Raw genomic sequence first — 18,547 nt, 5'->3', positions numbered from 1 at the left:
CTCAACTAAGCAGCCTGATGCCTGGGTTCTACTAGCTCCTTCCTGGAGGGTGGGGCACTGCCTCACTTGTTCCCCTCCATCCTCCATCGCTGTACACCCTGGTTCTGAGTCCTTGGGAGGGCATTCTAATCTCTGAACATCTCAGACTGAGAAACAGAAGTCATTGTCCTCAGCATTCAGGGAATCTCAGTGACAACGATAGGTATATAACCCTGGTCACGAGAGGCAACAGAGGCTGGTGTGGGTGGGAGGAGGAGGCTTCAGTGTCACCTCCACCCTCGCTTACAGTCACTTCCCTAGGTCATGTTTGGTTCTTGCATCTGGTCTATTTTCTTCTAGGCTCTTCTTGTCATTAGAAATGACCTTAGGTATTGACTGTCCATTTTCATGAGAGCATGACCTTCAGAAGGGTAAGGGTTTTGCCTGCTTATTGCCAATCTATCCTGCTGTAGAACAGCTCCTGGCACAGTTAAGTTTCATAAATGCAGAGCGGATGCATGAATGTGCCCATCTAATCCCCTGTGGCACCTTCTGACTGGAGGCCTTTGCACATGTTCCTTCCTCTGGGAAGCTCCCCTACCTCACCCCACCTGCACTCTGCCCAAAACAAAACTCCCTGAGTGAATGCCATTTCCTCCTGAAGCCTGCCTGCCTTCTCACCAAGCCAAAGCTGTTTTATGTATGTATGTATGTATGTATGTATGTATGTATTTATTATTTTTAATCCTCACCTGAGGATATGTAGAGAGAAAGGAAGGAAAGGAGAGAGAGAAAGAGAGAGAAATATTGATATGAGAGAGAAATATCAATTGGTTGCCCCTTGTAGACTTTGTGACCAGGGATCGAAACTGAAACCTAGATATGTGCCCTGTCCAGGGATCAAACTCAAACTTTTGGTGCATGGGATGATGCTCAAGCAACTGAGCCACCTAGCCAGGGCAAAGCCCTCCCGTTTAAATGTGACCCTGTCTGCCCACAGTCCTCAACATGTCTGCCCACCTGCACTGTCAATGAGCTCCTTCTCTACTAGCCAAGAGCACCCAGAGGCATTTCTGTGTCTGTCTTATTCATTGTGTCCCCTAGAGCAGAGCCTGTGCTCAGTGCTCAATGAGGGCTGTGCTGACTCCGAGCTGGGTGGGGACCCTCTGTGGGCAGAGTCCACAGTGATCCTCCTGCCACCACAGCCCCTCCTATTGGTCAAGATCTTTGCAAAGTGGTGGCCAGGAGCTGGCAGTGGTTTGATAAGTGTAGTAGTGGCTTGGCCATGAGCTGCTCAGCCATACTGGGGCATTTTCTGACTCCCTTTAGGCCAGAGCAGTGGGGAGGGAGGGAGGGAGGGAGGGAGGGAGTGTTCTTTCTCCCAAGAAAAAACCTGGGTGGGTGGGGTCGTGGTGAGGGGTGGGAAATCCCTCAACAGGGAATTGAGGAGTCAGAGAAGGCTGGGTGGAGGGGGAGAGAGTCCCATCCCCAACTCAGGCTTCATGATGTCAGACTCTGCCCGTGCCTTTCCCAGTCAGGAACAAAGGCCCATTGAGAGTGGGGTGGGGCTTGAACGCCTGGGTCCTGGAGAAGAGAGGGGCCTGGCGCCAGGGGTATAGGGGAGGACACCATGATCCTGGGGTACTCATATATTACAGCCTTCGGTGTCAGTACCAACCCCCTTGGGCTCATGTGTCTGTGCAGTTTTGGGGGTACAGCTCCTTTCTGGGTGTGAACTGAAGGCTGTCCCTGGGAGAAGCATGCACAGGAGAGTGAGTCCCACAGACAGCACTGGCTACTATCTCCGAAGTCTGAAAACTCCAATCCAGAGCACAGGTAGCCTCAGGGGCTGGAGAGCATGTGCCTGCCTACCTCGAGAGGGCCCACTCTCGTCCAGCTTCCACCACTGCCAGCTCAGCTGATCCTTCCAGACAGGACAGGGCTGTTAGTCTGCTAGGGTTACTATGACAAGGTACCACAAACCGAATGGCTCAAAAAACAGTTTATTATCTCACAGGGCTGGAGAATAGACGTCTGAGGTCAACACGTTGGCATTTGGTTCCTCCGAGGGCTGTGAGGAATGGGCCTATTCCTCTCCTGGGGGCCTCTCCTCTTGGCTCGTAGATGGCCGTCTTCACGTTGGTATGGTGTTCTCCCTGTGTGAGGGCCTCTGTGTCCAAATTTCCCCTTTTTAAAAGGACACCAGTCCTATTAGATTAGAACCCACCCTAAGGGCCTCATTTTAAATTGACTGTCTCTCTAAAGACCCTTTCTCCAAATAAGGTCACAATCTGAGGTACTGGGATTTAAAACTTCAACTTATAAATTTGGAGGAGGGGGGACACAGTTCAACCCATAACATCAGAAGTTCAGATTTTTATGTGAGATACCTTGCTTTTTAGGTATTAGCCTAATTTTATCTAAAATATTGTGCAGACCAAGCAAAACTCATTTTAGGGCAGAATCAAGCCCTGAGGCCCACTTGTTTAATGCTCTCGAGTGGGAGCTGGTGCTTGGTCCAACTCAGGGGCACTTGCTGCCCTCAGCCAGACTTGCCAGCTTTGTACCAGGAGTCCTCCAAGTGCAGCCCCCAGGCCAGCCTGGGAACGGGTTAGAAATGCAAGTTCTAGGGCCCCACCTGTACCCTCTGGAACTCCGGCAATCTGCACTTCACCAGGCCCTGCAGGAGGTTTGGGTGCACACCGGAGTTTGAGTACCTTTGGCTCTCATCTCTAGGACCACTTGGAGAACTTGGTAAAATGAGCCAGGAGTACTCAGTGTCATTCAATGTACTTAGTAATTTCAGGTTTCCCACCTCCCAGGTGCTTATTGAGGGGATCTGAGAGTCCCCCACCTTCCCATCAATACTGGTCCTTTACATCGATGAAGGATTTGACAAGTTTCCAAAACCCCTTTCACACTCATTCCTGGCAGAGCAGTTCAACAGCACCATCACCTAAGAACTAGAGAGGCACTTTGTCCTTCTCTACACGTGGAGGTGGTGTTTCAGAGCCAGGAGAGGATGCCTGTGGGGTTCCACAGCCAATGGAAGGCCAGGATCTCCAGCTTTCCTTCCTCTCCCTGCCCCTCAGTCTCAGTCTCAGTTCAGGCAACCTTCTCTCAGAGGATGAGCCTCTCATGGCTTCCAAGGCAGAGGGCAGAAGTTTGTGGGTTACCAGACTTAACCAGCTCCCAGTTGGGTTAAGTTTGGCTCACAGAGTGTTGACTTGAAAAAGTCAAATTACTTTTATCAGTTGCCAAAATTTTAAAAAATCAGGAAATTTCACATAAAAGTAAGGATTGCCACCTTCTCTTGTAAAGAAGCTGTAGCTGTGTTCCACCTGCCTTTGAGCATGGCGACCATCACTGGGAGCCCTCTTAGATGGGATCCAGGCCTCCCACTGCCCTTCCACAGACAACAGTGAGGCCAGATGGCCAAGGCCCTTTCTCATCACACTACTGCTGACGTTTTCTCATGAGCTAAGAAAATAGTGAATTGCATCTTTGTTTCTATCAAAAGTGGAAATCAGATAAATAGAGAGGAATGCAGTTTTTAAGAATGGGAGGGACCTTAATTCCTTATGGAGGTGAACAATATTCTCTTATGTGTTTCACTTGCAAAGTGTGTTCTTATTGGGAGATTACAACCTAAGATGCTCCTATGAATCAAATCCACACTTCACTCACTCATGCATCTGTGTGGAAGGCCAATGTTCTCAAACTTTTTGGTTTCAAGGACCATTTCTGCAAAATTATTGAGGATTCAAAAAGAATTTCATTTAAGTGGGTTATACATATAGTTGCTTAACATATTAGAAATTTAAGTTGGGAAATTTTTAAAGCACAAGCCAGTCCATTAGCCATCAGAGTGATAATGTCATCATGTGTCACAGGGCTTCTGGAAAACCCCATTGTACACTCGAGTGAGAGTGACAGTTAGAGAGGCAAGTAATATCTTAGTCGCATTCGCCTGTGGAGCCCTAGTGGGAGCCCCAGACCTAACTTTGAGAACCCCTGCTAGGCGTTTGAGTGTGTCACCCATTTCAAGACTTTAAGAAAAAGTTTGTCTAGTTTTTATTCCTTGCTATGGCAACAAAAATGCTAGGTCTTATGAAGTGTGGCTTAAAGAAGGGGAAGAACAGATAACAAATTTCCTTCACCAAGCTTCCTTGCAACCCCACACATCCCACCAAGTACTGGCCCTTACCAGACAGTGGCCAGAACAAGCCTCTGGCACAGGCCTTTGCCAGGGAGAAAGGGCAACAGACACTCTGGTTTGGAAAACAAAAGCTAGAACCAGCCATTTTATTCCGAGACCATTCACCAAGTGTTGGAGGGTGACAGGAATAAATAAGGGAGGGAGAGGAGGGCCAGGAGGCTCTATGTCTTGCAGCAGATCCCACACTTTGATTTACGGCAGCAACCACAACAGAAGATGCAGATGGGGAAGTGGGTGTCTCGCCTCCTCAGCCTCTGGAGCCCAGTCTGTGGGAAGAAAGGGAGAGTGAGTGGGTGTGGGTCCAGGGGAGGCTGTGGAGGCTCCAAAGGGAGGTCCAGGTGTTCTCACCGTCAAGCCAGCTGAGGCTCTAGCTGTGTCCTGAGTCTGGTGGGCTGCAAGCTCTTTTGTCTGTGAAAGCAGAAGTGGTATTGCAGATGGCAGGGAGCCCAGCAGAGTGCTCAGCTTTGGCCCCACCAACCAATTCCTTCCCTAGGGGCTGCGTCTGGTGCTCAGATGGAAGTCTTGCTTTCTGGCCTTTTCTCACCTTCCCACAATCTTCTTCGTATAAACCGCCCAAGTCTCCTGCTCTTTCCACAGCCACTGCTCTTCTTCGGGACATCACCCTCCCTGGCCTGGATGCCAGCCCTCACCTGTAACAAGTCTCCCTGCATCTTGTACCTCCAATCTGGGCCCCTTGCAGCATCAGTCAGATTGTGGCTTTACCCATTAGAAAAGCCTGCAGGGCTCTAAGATCCTGTACTTGGAGGAAAATAGTTTGTCTGATTGCCCAAAAGACTTGGTGTATCCATCCCTCAATCTCATCTCCAAGCACCATCACCTCCACTTCCTAAAGCCTCTGACCATCAAGCACACCATGCTTGCCCCCGTCTCGGGTCTTTGCTTGTCCTCCCTTCTTTTAACATCCAAGTCATAGGTCAAGTAACATTTTCTCACAAAACACTCCTGCTTCACTGCCAGCTCTTGATTCCACCTGAAGTCCCCCCACCAGGGACACTCTGTTACAATCTCTTATGTTGTTTGTGAATAGCATTTACTAAATACCATGACCTTATGTTTTGTTTTTTGACTGATTCCGACCAGATTGTAAGCACCATGATAAGAAATATCTCCCATCTACCTTGTTCACTGCTTGACCCTCACTGTCTAGCACAGGACTTTACACATAGTAGGTGCTCAATGAGTAACTGTGGAATTAGTTCAGGGCCCCAGTCCCTGCTACTGGTCCCTATTTCTGTACTTTAAGCAGCTGTCCATCCCCTTTGCCTGCCTTGTGCCCTGCCCAGTCCGGTGGGTCTCCAGCTGCCCTCAGCAGTCCCCTCCCAGGGCCTGACTCTCCAGTCCTAGCTGGCTGCTGGGCCCAAGCCCTGTGAGCTCTCCTCACCTGGTGCAGAACTGAGGCACTGGTAAGGCTGGCCAGGAGGAGGAGCAGGAGACAGGCAGCCTGGATCCGTGTGCTCAGTGCCATTGTGCTGTGTCTAGCCGTCCTGCTTGTAGGTCTAGGACTGCTCCGGTGTCTGGGCTGTCACAGTTGCTTTTATGGGGCCCACTGGGGGAGGCGGGGGTGCTAAGCCCCCTCCCCTTTGTCCTAACTCATTTCCCAGAAGGTAGTGGCGCCAAAAAGGCGGGAGATAAGCGGGAACAGAGTGACAGGGCACAGGGTTGTGTCACCCTCAGACAGCAGAGGTGTGTCCAGGGGGTGGGGTAGATGGGGCCACAGACAACACCTCTAGCCAGCCCCCTGGGAAAATACTTTCCCTAACACGACATCACCTTGTTGACCTCAGAAAAAATTCCCCCTTTTGCCTCACCTTGTTGACCTCAGAAAAAATTCCCCCTTTTGCCTCACCTTGTTGACCTCAGAAAAAATTCCCCCTTTTGCCCCAGAGGTTGAACAGGTCGATGAGCAGGAGCAAGGTGTCCTTGCTCCCCACCCTTCCCTGACGTCTACATTCACATGGGGAGTGGCTGTCTCTTACCAGGCCCCTCAGGGGTGCCTGGCACAACTGCCACAGCTTCAGTTCTGTTCTGTAGGGGACACTGCAATAGTCAGATGAAGGAGTTTGAGTTGGCACAGCATGTTGTGATCTTTTGTAAGTGTTAGAACCTTAAGATGTGGCCCTGATATCTGGAAAATGTTCCTGTGGACTTTTGACCATGAAAGATGCCAGTAGTAGTAGTGGTTGCACCTCATATGCCATAGCAGATGTACTGACTCACTCATGTGTTAACACAGCCAGTACTACCTGTCCTCAAAGCAGCACCTACCTACCCCATTCCAGACTTTGCACTGCATTGAGTCTCTAGCTGCCTCCTCAGCCCACCCCCAAGAACCTGGCTTCTCAGACACTGCTGCCTCTTAGGAGCCCACCATACCCACCCTTGTTTTCCTCACTTGACGGGAGAGGAACTGAAGGAGAAGACTGGGGCACTGCCAGAGCCAGAGGCACAGCTGGCATTCTGGACTAGGCAGCCTGACACTGATCATCAGGCTTTCCCGCCTCCCCAAAACAGGGGGGCACAGTGGGGTGTACTAGACCCAGCTCATGCTGGCTCAATGGAGCTACTGTGCACATCTCATCCCACCTACACATTGTGTTGGTACCTTGACCCCAGCAGTGGGGTATGCACACTAGACATCAGCCTACACAACAAACCAGGGTGCTTTTTGGGTGGTCCCCTAGAACACCACTGGATGGGGAGATGAACCAAGGATGCTTGACTGTCCTAGCCATTCCTGGCACCACGCGTAGTAGGTGCACATAGCCCAGAGGACCCACAAACTTGATTCCAGAGATGGGGCTTTGGCCATTTTGCAGGACTCATGATAGGATCATCCAGTGTCAAGCCTATCGTTAGAGCCTGGAGATGCTGTTGCCAAGGAAAGCTTCCCCCTGCCATGAACAGTAAGCCAAGCACACTCACAAGCACAAGAATGGGGCACCCCTGGGGAGGAAAAGTAGCTCCCTGCCACCTGCTTCCTTATTCACTCGATGTTAGGTTCTTCCTGCTGCATACACCCTCGCTCTCAAAGATGGCCTCATACAGAGGAATGGCCAGGAAAAGGAGACAGGGCTCTCAGAGGGAAGAAACCAGTTGGTGACACTTTGGGTACACACAGGGTGAACTCAGCGAGGTGATGACTGGCAGGCCTAGACCCTGGCAGTGGATGGAGCTGCACGCTCAACTGCAGGGAGACACAGAAGCAGCCCCCAGCACTGCCTGGTGTCACTGCATCTCCACGCAGGCCAGGTTTCATCATCAGCCAGGGGCAGGGGTCACAGCACAGGCGCCAGAGCTACAATGCAAGGCGACAGGCTGACGGGCCAAGCCTGGCTTCTTGGCCGTCTGCCTTCCTTGGGGGTGGGGGGCTCAAGGCCAGGCCCCACCATTGGCTGGTGCAGAGGGAAGGGCTTCAGCACAGAAGCGCAGGGCCAGGAGTCAGTCCTGTTTTCAGAAACTGGTGACACAGGAGACCCCAGCCTCGCCTCCAAAAACATGGGTCCTTGACCTAACCTCTCCCCACCCCCACACCACATATACACACCTGGGGCCTCAAAGAGAATATTCTTTGCTCAATTCCTCCATCCATCCATCCAACAAACTGAGGACCATGCAATACAGGGTGGCAGGGGCTGACACGCAGCCACCAACACAACGGTGGAAGCCCTGCCCTCACAGAGCTCTGCAGAGACCCCATGCCCCTCCCCACACCTGAGATGAACAGATACACAGACAGACAAGGCGGGGCCGCATGGGGCCAGTTTATTGCAGTTAAATACCTCTCTCTCTATTTTTTGTCCATTTCTCCATAAAGAAAATTAAAACACACACACACACACACACCCAAAGGGAAGCAGGAATCCAGAAAGAAGAGGTGGGGTGGGACATGGCCTCCCTGCTTAGGTCCAGGTCCCAGGGATGGCCCCCCAAGGGCTCCCGCTCCTTCCCATAAGCACCGTATCAGTACCTCTAGAGACCAAAGAGGCAGTGGGGTATGGCAAGGCCTCTGTCCTCCTCCCTTCTGCCTCCAGGCGAGACCACTAGAAGTGCTGGGGCTTAGTGGGGCCCAGGAGAAGGGACACAGATGGGGGAGGGAGGATATCACTTCCACATTGAGGAGAGTGGTGGGTGCTTATCCACAGAAATGCATTACTTCTCCCCATTTTTTTTTTTGTTAAAAATCTACTATAAAAAAACGCAGCTGGGGGAGGGGCATCTGTCCCTCTCTGTGCTAAGGGCTGGGGAAGAGGGCAGCAGAGGCCCAGAGGAGGCCCTGCTACATGACGGGGTGGGTGTCACTGCCGGTTGCTCTCGCCCACCATCTCCAAGTTGTGCTGCTGCAGCTGGGCACGAAGCACAGCGTTCTCATTCTTCAGCTCCTCAATCTGGCAGACATGACAGGGGACAAGGAACCAGGGATAGCTCCCTGTACCTTGAGGTCCAGGGTTCTCCACCCAGCTCCCAGCCCTGATACTCACCTGTTGCCTCAAGAGCTCATTGTCCATTTGCAGCCGCTCAGCCTCCTTGAAGGTTTCCTGCATGCGCTGGTTGGTCTGGCGTAGTTCCCGGATGTAGTCGCAGGCCTTCGACAGGATCCCTCCTTTACTCTGGGGGTAGGGTGAGGTGGGCAAGAGCATTAGAGCAAAGCCTACCTGCTGTCCTCTGCCCACTGGCTCACCCAAGGACAATGCCTGTGTCCAGTGGTCAGGCAGATTTTCTGGGAGGGGTGTAGGGCACTCACCGCTCCCGTCTTGCTGTTGTCTGCGTTACAATCTGGAATGATTTTTGAAAGTTGGACGATCCAGTTGTTGATCTTGTCCCTCCGCCTCCTCTCCACTGCAGGAAGAACAGCAGTAACGACACAGTGCTTCCTGTGCCCCTAGGTGCTTTGCCTCCTGAGGCAGGTGCCGGCAGAACCCAGGTTGCCAAGGCAGAGGGTGGACCCTGCGCAAGGTCACACTGCTAGCAAATACAGGGTCAAGATCTGAACACAGGTGGCAGGCTTCCTCGCCTGCGTCGCACTGCTCCTCAAGAGGAACAAAGGAAGTCTCACTCTTAAGTACCATATTTTGCCGTATATATTGAGAGCCTGTGTATGATGTGCACCCATGCTTTTGGCCCAAACGCTCAGGGAAAATTTTTTAAAATCATTTATTTGTATATAGAAACAAAACCAATTGTATTCCAGGGTATCATTTTGCTTTCTAGAGTTATACTTTTAACACATAAGCACAAATAACAGAATTAAAAACATTTACTAGATATGGAGTTAGTACTACCCACGTATAATGCATACCCTTATTTTTCCCTCAAAAATTTGGGCAAAGAAGTGCACATTATACACAGCAAATACTGTACCTTTAAAGGAGAATCAACAATGGAAGACTGTGGGTTCATTTTGTTTGCTTATTGTTAAAAATTTGAGCTAACGTTTAAAAATTAGGGAATTCCACATAATAATTAACATCTTTCGAGAAAAGGAGTTGCGGCTAGAATGGGCATGTATTCTTGAGAGGCAACAGGCAGAGTCTATTCACATGGAACCAAGTGCCCTCTCTGGTCCTCATAACCCCTGCGTTCGATTCACCAGGTCTCTCCAAAGCTCTGGGCCCCGTGATTCTCTCTTCATCTTTACAATCAGTCTCACCATGCCTCATCCTTGTTTAAAACCTTTCTCCAGAGAGCTGGCAGCAAGTCCCAGATACCCAGAATGGCACTTATGGCTCACAGGGGCCTGGCCCATCAGGGCCCTGGGTCACCTAGGAACTACACGAACACCATCTTGAAGCCAGGGATGGCAAACCAATAGAAGATTTCACTTGAAAAGAATCCAGATTTGTGATTTCCATAAAACGGCATAACCTCTTTTTGCCAGGAGAGTTCAGCGGCAGCCACCCCCTTCAGATAGGGCATGTCCTCCCTCTGGCTTCTCACCTGGCCAGCACATCCTGAGCTTATGATGACCGCCTGGGATCTGCCTTCATCGAAGCCCGAGACCCCTGGTTTGGGGCCTACTGAAGCAAACCTGTCCCAGCCCTTCCTCACCTTCCAGCCCCAGCCCTAGGCACTGGTGGGGACACCAAAGAAAGCCTAGTTATTCCCCCAACTCTCCTTCACAACTCTCAGTCCCCTGCCAGGATGGCCCATGGATAAATGCAGGCATGTCTGTGGAGAGAAGACTGGGCCTATAGGTAGGATTTAGAAAGAAGGGCAAGAAGATATTTTCTCAGGGTTGGTTAATGCTGATGAAAGACTTCGGAGGGGCCGAGGGTGAGAAAGGAGGGGTGGGCCAGGAGAATGCCCCTCAATCCTCACCTCCTGAGGCCAGGGCCGCCCCGGCCCTGGTGTTCCCTCAAAGAACACACCTGGCCACTAACAGACAAATCCCACTGTCTTCTCTCGCCACTTGTTTTTTTCCACTCATTGCTGACCCGTCCTTCCCACCTCCAAGTGATGCCCCACTCTTGCCTGGGTGACAACACCTGTTTATGTGGAGGACCCTCCCCCTCCCTGGCCCTTCTTCCTCCCTCACTCTCCTCTTTCCTCAGAAACCTCCCCAATATCATGACAAGAACAGTGCCCAGTAGAGAGCTTCGTCTGACCCCAGCCCTGGGCCACACTGCTGTTAGGATGAGAACTTTCTCTTCAAGGGCAGCCACGTCTGTCTTTGTCTCTGGCAACTCTGTGGCCAAAAGCTACAGCACAGCCAAGAGTGCAGCCAGGCCCGGTAGCACAGCCCAGCACTTCCCTCAGCAGCATGCACGCTCCGTTCTGGAGGTTTCGGCTGAGGAACTCAGTAGCAGGTGGCTTCTTGTCCCACCCTCATGCAGTCCAGCATTCATGAGCCTGGGCACCCAAGCTGCAGCTGTATCTCCCATGTACTCCTTATTTCAAGCCACCAGGGGGCAAGCACAGGGATGTGGCACATCTCTATTTGGCATGTACTTCTTTAAAATGTATTGCCTGCCCTGTTGTGGGCACAGCACTCTGAGAGGCTGGAGTCCAGGGTAAACTCAATCTCTGTCCTGCTGGCATTCACTGTGAAGTACAGGTGAACAGGTGACAGTGACACTAACACTAAAGGAAATGTGTCATAACTGAAGGTTGTGCCTAGGGAACTCCAGGGTAGAGGAATGATTTCCACATGGGATGGGGTGGAGTGTAGCTTCAAAGACTTAGAGAGAACACATCTGGGCTAGTTTCTGAAGGAAACGGCATCAGGCAGACAGGTGTCAAGATCCCAGAAGCAGTAACATGGGAATATTGGGGGGTAGGGGGTGGGCATGGAACAGGATGGTAGGAAGACATAAAACCAGGCTGTGAAGGCTTTGAATGCCCTGCTAATTGGTCTGGACCCCATCTCTTACTCTAGGGGTCCAGGCCCTTGAGTCTGGGACCTTTCATTATGCAGGTGGTGATGTGGTTAGACCTGTGGCTTTGGAAGACCATTCTGACACATCTGAAATGGAGGAAAACCATTAAGAAGACCAATGTCATGTGTATTCCACAGAAGTGCTTCAGTTATACCCATACAATATTTAAAACTCAGTTTACAAGTGAAATCTGCCAGGACTGAAGGGAGAAATGAACAAATTCACATATACACTTGGAGACGGCAACACTCTTCTCAGAAAGTTATGGAACAAGTAGACCAAAAAATCCAGGATAGGAAACCTGAACACTGTCAACCAACTTGATGCAGCTGACACCAAGGGAACACTGTAGCCACACTGGATACCTCTTCTTCCAAGTGCACAGACACACGGACACTTTCACTCAGACAGACCGTATCTGCGGCCATACAATAAGCCTTAATAAATTTCAGAGAACTAAAATTATATAGAGTATAATAAAATGAAATTAAAAACCAAGCCATGGCTGGCGTGGCTCAGTGGACTGGGTGCTGGCCTAAAAACCAAAAAGTCACCAGTTCAATTCCCAGTCAGGGCACATGCCTGGGTTTCAGGCCAGGTTCCCAGTGGGGGGTACATAACAGGCAACCACGCATTGATGTTTCTCTCCCTCTCTTTTTCCTTTCCCTTCCCCTCTCTAAAAATAAGTAAAGAAAATCTAAAATATCAATAACAAAAAAATACCTAAAAACCCCAAAATATCTGGACATTAAGCAACACACTTCTAAGTAACCCAGGAGTCAAAGAAAAAATCACAAGGAAAACTGGAAAGTATTTTGAATTGAATGATAATGAAAACACAACATATCCAAATGGGGTGTAGCTAAAGTGAGTATTAGAATGAAATCTGTAACTAGGAAGGTTTGCATTAGGAAAAAAGAAAAGTTTAATTCTTTAAAAAGTAGGGGACCCCCGACCCCGCCAGCAAATTAAGCCCAAAGTAAGTAGAAGGAATGAATTAGTAACATTAAGAGTGGAAACTAAAGAAAAAGAAAAAGAAAAAGCAATCCCATCCCAAATTTAAAAATCAGATTTCCCATAAAGATCTGGATTTCTGGCTTCTCAAGAGGTTCTCCCAACAGTGGACCCAAATGCTGTGATGGCAGCAATGGGCTGGGGCTGCAAAGGTCACCCTTTAGGCAGGAAGGATACACATGCCCCAGTTCACTGAGGGGCTCAGAGATGGGTTCCCAAAGTACTAAGAAGTGGTGGGAAAGATGCAAAAAGAAAGAGAAGTTGATTTACAGTCCACTTCAGCACAGAACCTCAGGTTTTGGAGATGTGAGGGAAGAAGGGGGCAGAGCTGAAGGTGGCCAGGCTTTAGGTTATGGCTTGGATAGTTGTGCCAGGGGTGTCTTTTGCTCCACCGGAATAAGAAATGTTGCATGGGAGCCTTTGGGGAGGGGAGGTAGCAGGTTCTGTTTTGGACACATTGAGTTTGAGATGTCTCAAGGACATCCAGAAACAGAAGTTCTAAATGAGTAACTCAAAATGAGTCTGGAGTTCAAGAAAGCCCCGGAGGGACACCAAGGAGTGGGTCTCACCTTTCTGAAGTCACACAGGAGTAATCCAGCAGAACCTCCTCCTAGAGAAAGAATGAATCCCTAACAACTGAGGATGGAGCTTTGGGGATAATGACAATCCCTGGGCCTAACGTTTCACTCTCCTGAGGCTGACATGAGAGGGGACCAGACCTTAAGAAACACCAAGAGCCAAAGCAGTTTCTGAGACTTGGCTAATGGAAATCACTTGGGAAAACTTGACAAAATACAGACTCCAGGGCCTCCCTCTGATCTACTCATTGAGAACCTGTGAGGACAGCCCTGGAGACCTTGATTATTAATGAGCTTCCTGGAGCGTTTTGGAAGCCCTGGGAGAGGGAAAGAAAGGTAAAGAGTGTAGGAGATTCAGAGCAGGTGGGGAAAAAGGGATCATTACCAAAAGGAGGGGAATAGGCAAGGTCAGTTGCTGGGAGTGCATATAGCAAAGGAAGCCAGTGGATTTGGCAATGAGGTCATCATGAATGACCTTAAATGGACCCATTTCAGTAGAGGAAAGAGCCAGTCTGCCAAGCGTACAGGATGGGTAGAAGGTGGCATAAATACTCTGTGGGTTAGGAGAGGCCAGATGAAGTTGGACAGTAAGGGCAAGATTATGAAAAGACTGCTTGTTGTAGGAAAAAGATTCCAGACTGTTTTCAGTTGGATTAATCCAGTGAGAAGCAGAGAGTGAGAGAGTGAGGTAGAGGGTGACTGGATGGCATCCCAAACGTGGTTTGCTGCCGTCTCACTGGGGGGTACACCACACTGCCAGGGAGACCAACACATCTCAGCTCGCTGTATCTTCACTATGAGCCTCTGCAGGAATGGGGTTAACATCGCCTTCCAGACAACTAAATAGGCACAGAGATTAAAAACCAGTCTGAAAGCTGGAATCAAAAAACTATAGTACATTTACACGATGGAATACTATGCAGCAAAAAGAAAGAAGGATCTCCTACCCTTTGCAACAGCTTGGATGGATCTGGAGAACATTATGCTAAGTGAAGTAAGCCAGGTGGTGAAAGACAAATACCATATGACCTCACCTAGAAGTGGAACCTAACCAACAAAACAAACAAGCAAGCAAAATATAACCAGAGACATTGAAATTAAGAACAAACTGACAGAGACCAGAGGGGAGGTGGGAGGGGATAATGGGGGGGAAAGGAGGAAGGGTTTTCAGGAACAACCATAAAGGACACATGGACAAAACCAAAGGGGAAGATCGAGGGTGGGGAATGGGGATGGTTGGGGTGGGGGGAAAATGGAGACCACTGTACTTGAACAATAAAAAATAAATGCTTATATAAAATGAACCAGTCCCAGATCACATGACGTAAACAGCAGAGATGAAACTGCTGGGTAGCCTACAGGAGGCCCCTCAAACTTGCCACACCCAAAAGCCAAGCTTAGACTCATCCCCTCCCTTTTCCAACCAACCTGACCCCATCACGAAAACCTGCTTCTTCAACCTTGGAATCTTCTCCCTTGGAATCTTCTCCCATGGAGGGCCCCGCTCCCTCCATGCCCTGTCCTGTCTCTGACAAGATGTCTGCAGTCACCTCCTATTTTCCTAGGCTCTGGTAACCCTTACTATCTTGTGCCATACGCAAACCTCTCTGTTGGTTTCCCCTCAAACTACAATAAAAATCCAAGAGCAGGAACACTGGAGGGCCTCATACAAGGCCCCACGTGACCTGGCCTTGACCAATCCTCCCACAACCCTGCCAACTTCCTCTTTCCTTTCCTGAATTCTGCTGTTCTTTAAACATGACGAGTCTATTCTGGCTCAGGCCTGGGTGTTTACACTTGCTCATCCCTCTGCCTGGGACTCTTCCCCAGTACTTGGCTGGCCCATTCCTTAAGATCCATTCAGGCCTTCGCTCAAATGTCACCTCTCAGAGGCCTACACTGCCACCATTACCCTCCATCTCCTTGCCCAGCTTTATCTTCCTTCACAAACTCTGATATCTTATTGTAGCTTTGTGTAATTTCTGTTTTTCCCACCTCAATAAACACTACAAGAGCCAAGACCTCATCTGTCTGATTATCCACTGTACCTAAGAACTTGAAACGGGGGCTGGCACATAGTACATAAGTGCTGAATGAATGCTTCAATTTAGTGATCTGCTTAGCTCATAGCTGCACAAGCCCATCCCCAGTCGAGTACCTTTAGGATTCTGGGACCTCACCCTGGTATGCAGGGCCTTCCTCGACTCTCCTGGCTTCTCTCCCAAGGACTCCACATGGAACCTCTATAACCAAACCAGCATCCTCCAAAGAAACTTGACTCCTCTCTGCCTTCCCTCTTCCAGCCTGTACTCTCATCTGACTGATAGGCCCTCCCAAAGACCATTTCCCTGGGGAAATACCACCTGATCCCCCAGTGTTCAGTCAGACAACAGCCTGAACTCCTAAGCCTCCCTGACACTCCATACCAAGCCCCATCCTTGGCCCAGAGCACATGTTGCTCAGCTTGGAATCCACCTTCAGGAAATATTTTCTGAAGGATGGTTGTTGGGTGTAAGTATTCCCCTTGACCTGAATGCTGCTATGTCCACCACAATGGCTACTGATTGGGGGTAGCGGTTGGGGTGGGAAACTAGGGGAGAGCAAGGAGGGCGAAAATGACCTCAGACTGGATTTGGTGTTTATGGGAAGGGCAGGATGCTCCAATGTTGGCAAGCCAGAGATACAGCTTCCAATGTACTCCCTATCAGACCAGAGTTACTTCCTGAAGCCAGGTGGGCAGGAAAATGGCACACAACAGCCAGCAATGGAAAGGTAGGTCCAAGAAAGCCAGAATCAATCCAAAAGGAGCAGGAAATCCTTATGCAAATGTGCAATCTGCCATTTTAGATGCTGGCCATTAATTCAAAATCAGTAGCCAGGATGACAAAACACATTCCAGTGTTTTATCATCCATAACTCCTGCCTGTACATTCCAGACAATGAACTTCCTCCATCTGTTTCTACTTTTCTGGCATTCAACAAATGCCTCTCTCGCACTCGTAGTGTGTCAGGTGACCTCTGACTGCACATACCAGGCTTGGCTGTGCCTGTGAAGCTGAGGCCTGGGCTGGCCCCAGGCTCCACCTTGACCTTACCTTCATTGTGCTGAGCTCGCCTTCTCTCATCCCGTGGTGTTCTAGTTCCATCAATTTTTCTACAAGGAGAAAAAATGGGCACATGTTATCTCAGGCCGCATTTGTCTGAGAATTTATTAAGGAGTTAAACCTGAAAATGACCTTGTAAGACATGTCCACATATAGAAAGAGGAAATGATACTTTCTTTATACTAAAAAAAACAGAAACAGACCAAAAAACAAACTAAGCGCCTGCTGTGTGTTCAACTGCCCAGCTTGTATTCCACAAAACCTTCCCTTTCTTCAGCTCTACACCAGGCCCTCCCAGCGTCCCCTGCTCCTGGGCCCAGGTCTCCTGCACATACGGGGAGTAAGGGTGTGTCCGGGGTGCAATTGTCCTTTGTGTTCCTGTCTGAAGCACGTCCTGGGGCGTCATCATGACATAGAACTGGCCTGTAGGGAAATCAGGGGTTAGTGCTAGAGTCAAGGGCAGAGTCAGAAATAGCTGGGGGCTCCCTCCCTGCTAAGCCTGTTGCCTCCCCTGCCTTCCACCTCGGCCCCCTTCCTCCTTTTACCTCCAGCCTGCAAGCTCTGGTCTGTGGTCTGTACTGACACAGCCGTGGTATCTCCCACACTGGACGCTGGGAAATAGGCAAATCGTGCCTCCCCACTAACAGCCTCAGCTGCTGGGCTGCCGCCATTGCTGAAGGGATTTTGGATTACAGCCTGGGGAGTAGGAGGACACAGAGGCCACCCTTAGCCATCTTGTTCCCCAACTCATCCCCTTGTTGTCCTGTTTGATAGAAACTGCATCCACTGTAGAGGATGAGCAGCCCCTCTACATGTGCCACTCTGCCTACATCTCAGATAACACTGGATCTCACAGACACTCAATAATCATTTAGTAAACACAACTAATTTTTACTTTTAAGAGGCTTTTCTATTACCATCATTTCTAACTTAGAAATGACAAGACCAAAAAAACAAAAACAAAAAACAAAACGATGTTCCAAAAATCTTGCCCAAGGTTTCACTACACAGAACAGGAATTTAACGCACACAGCCAGACAGCCTGAAGACAGTATCTATGTCGGACACACCCCACCCACTGGAGCTTCCCAAGATCATAGTGTTGCTGACCACCTACCAGTGGAAAGGGTGCTGCGGGACCTGGGGGCACAGAGGCAGCAGCGGGACCGGGGCGTTGGGCTGCCCCATCCACACCCACCTGGGTCACAGCTTGCTGCCCCCCCGCAAAGGCAGCCGTAGACACGACGCTGACGGCACCTGCTGTGTCGCCCTGGCCATCCAGCTGACCATCAGTCACCTGGACTACGCGGTATGTCACCTGCAGGGGGCGGCAGAGCAGCGAGACCAGCGCTAGAACCCAGTCAGGGCTCAGGTTGGAGTCCTTCCCAATCCTCCAGTTCGACGCTCCGCTCGCCCCTCCACTTGCCACCCCACCCCCGCACCGGGGCTCACGGCCCTGTCTCACCTGTCCTCCATTATTCTCTGTGCGGAACTGGTACTGAATGTTGTGGTCGCCGAACGCCGCCTGCTGGACGCTGGCGATGGCTACCGCCGTCTGCTCCTCCGCCCCAGGGCCGTCCCCGCCTACGGTCGAAGGAGGGTAGGGGGATGGTCAGCGGTCGAGTGGGCCCGGGCTCCCCCAGTGCCCTCCCCGGGCGCGGGCATCAGCCCGCTGGGCCCTGCGAGCACTCACCCTCCTGCAGCTCGACGCCCTCCTCGGCCTCGGGTCCCTTGTCGTGACTGCGGGGAAAGCGGGAAGAGGAGGTCAGGGCCGCCCGCACCCCCGCCCCTTTGCTCAAGTGCAAGCCCCCGACCCTGCCCGGCGCTTTCTAGGGCTGGCACCACTAGGATCCGGGGCCGGGGGCATTAGCACGTTCCCCCCTCCCTCGCGGCCTCCATTTTGAGCTGGGCCCGGCGGTCGCTCAGGATCATGGCGGCCCGGCGGCCCAGTCGAAGGGCCCGGAGTCAGGGCGCGCGGGGGCACGGACCAGCCAGGTGCCCTTACCTGGCGGCGGCAGCAGCGGTGGCCGAGGCAGCAGGATCCAGACCCGGGTCCAGCATGTCCATGGGGGGGGTGGGGGGCGGGGGGCGCGGGGCCCGGGGGGAGGGGAGGGGAGGGGAGGGATGGGATGGGATGGGATGGGGTGGGGTGGGGGTGGGGGTGGGGTGGGGGTGGGGAGGGGGAGGGAGGGAGGGAGGGGGGCGGGCGGGCGGCCGGGGGGGCCCCCGAGCCCGGCGCTCACGCCGCGCGGCAGGAGG

The 18,547-nt window shown here is 51.1% G+C and overlaps 2 protein-coding genes across 2 annotated transcripts; both read right to left on the bottom strand.

Annotated features, from left to right (window-relative positions):
* Positions 1–4,254: 4,254 nt before the first annotated feature.
* Positions 4,255–5,755, bottom strand: LOC123823723 (hepcidin antimicrobial peptide). The gene is made up of 3 exons (XM_045846677.1): positions 5,601–5,755; positions 4,547–4,606; positions 4,255–4,464 (listed from the first exon to the last, which is right to left on the bottom strand). Exons 1-3 carry the CDS (start codon positions 5,682–5,684, stop codon positions 4,360–4,362), a joined length of 249 nt encoding a protein of 82 aa, XP_045702633.1. The 5' UTR covers positions 5,685–5,755; the 3' UTR covers positions 4,255–4,359.
* Positions 5,756–7,954: 2,199 nt separating this feature from the next.
* USF2 (upstream transcription factor 2, c-fos interacting) lies at positions 7,955–18,362 on the bottom strand. Its single transcript, XM_045846676.1, has 10 exons — positions 18,294–18,362; positions 17,982–18,028; positions 17,754–17,872; positions 17,406–17,606; positions 16,834–16,984; positions 16,624–16,711; positions 16,280–16,338; positions 8,961–9,055; positions 8,698–8,826; positions 7,955–8,604 (listed from the first exon to the last, which is right to left on the bottom strand). Exons 1-10 carry the CDS (start codon positions 18,353–18,355, stop codon positions 8,515–8,517), a joined length of 1,041 nt encoding a protein of 346 aa, XP_045702632.1. The 5' UTR covers positions 18,356–18,362; the 3' UTR covers positions 7,955–8,514.
* Between the last annotated feature and the right edge of the window lie 185 nt (positions 18,363–18,547).

This window comes from Phyllostomus hastatus, unplaced genomic scaffold, assembly GCF_019186645.2.
Source record: "Phyllostomus hastatus isolate PE091 unplaced genomic scaffold, TTU_PhHast_1.1 phas_contig_5, whole genome shotgun sequence".
Taxonomy (NCBI): Eukaryota; Metazoa; Chordata; class Mammalia; order Chiroptera; family Phyllostomidae; genus Phyllostomus; species Phyllostomus hastatus.
Note: the sequence above shows the minus strand (reverse complement) of the source record. Positions and strands in the feature narration are given on the sequence as shown.

Bases quoted from the DNA above. Each gene is read 5' to 3' on its own strand.
- LOC123823723 (XM_045846677.1), bottom strand. From the start codon at position 5,684: ATGGCACTGAGCACACGGATCCAGGCTGCCTGTCTCCTGCTCCTCCTC. The intron at 4,607-5,600 runs GTGAGGAGAGCT...CTGCTTTCACAG, and splicing joins GTGCCTCAGTTCTGCACCAG to ACAAAAGAGCTTGCAGCCCA. The intron at 4,465-4,546 runs GTGAGAACACCT...TTCTTCCCACAG, and splicing joins GAGCCTCAGCTGGCTTGACG to ACTGGGCTCCAGAGGCTGAG.
- USF2 (XM_045846676.1), bottom strand. From the start codon at position 18,355: ATGGACATGCTGGACCCGGGTCTGGATCCTGCTGCCTCGGCCACCGCT. The intron at 9,056-16,279 runs GTAAGGTCAAGG...TTCTTCCTGCAG, and splicing joins GCGAGCTCAGCACAATGAAG to TGGAGAGGAGGCGGAGGGAC. The intron at 8,605-8,697 runs GTGAGTATCAGG...CATGTCTGCCAG, and splicing joins ATGAGCTCTTGAGGCAACAG to ATTGAGGAGCTGAAGAATGA.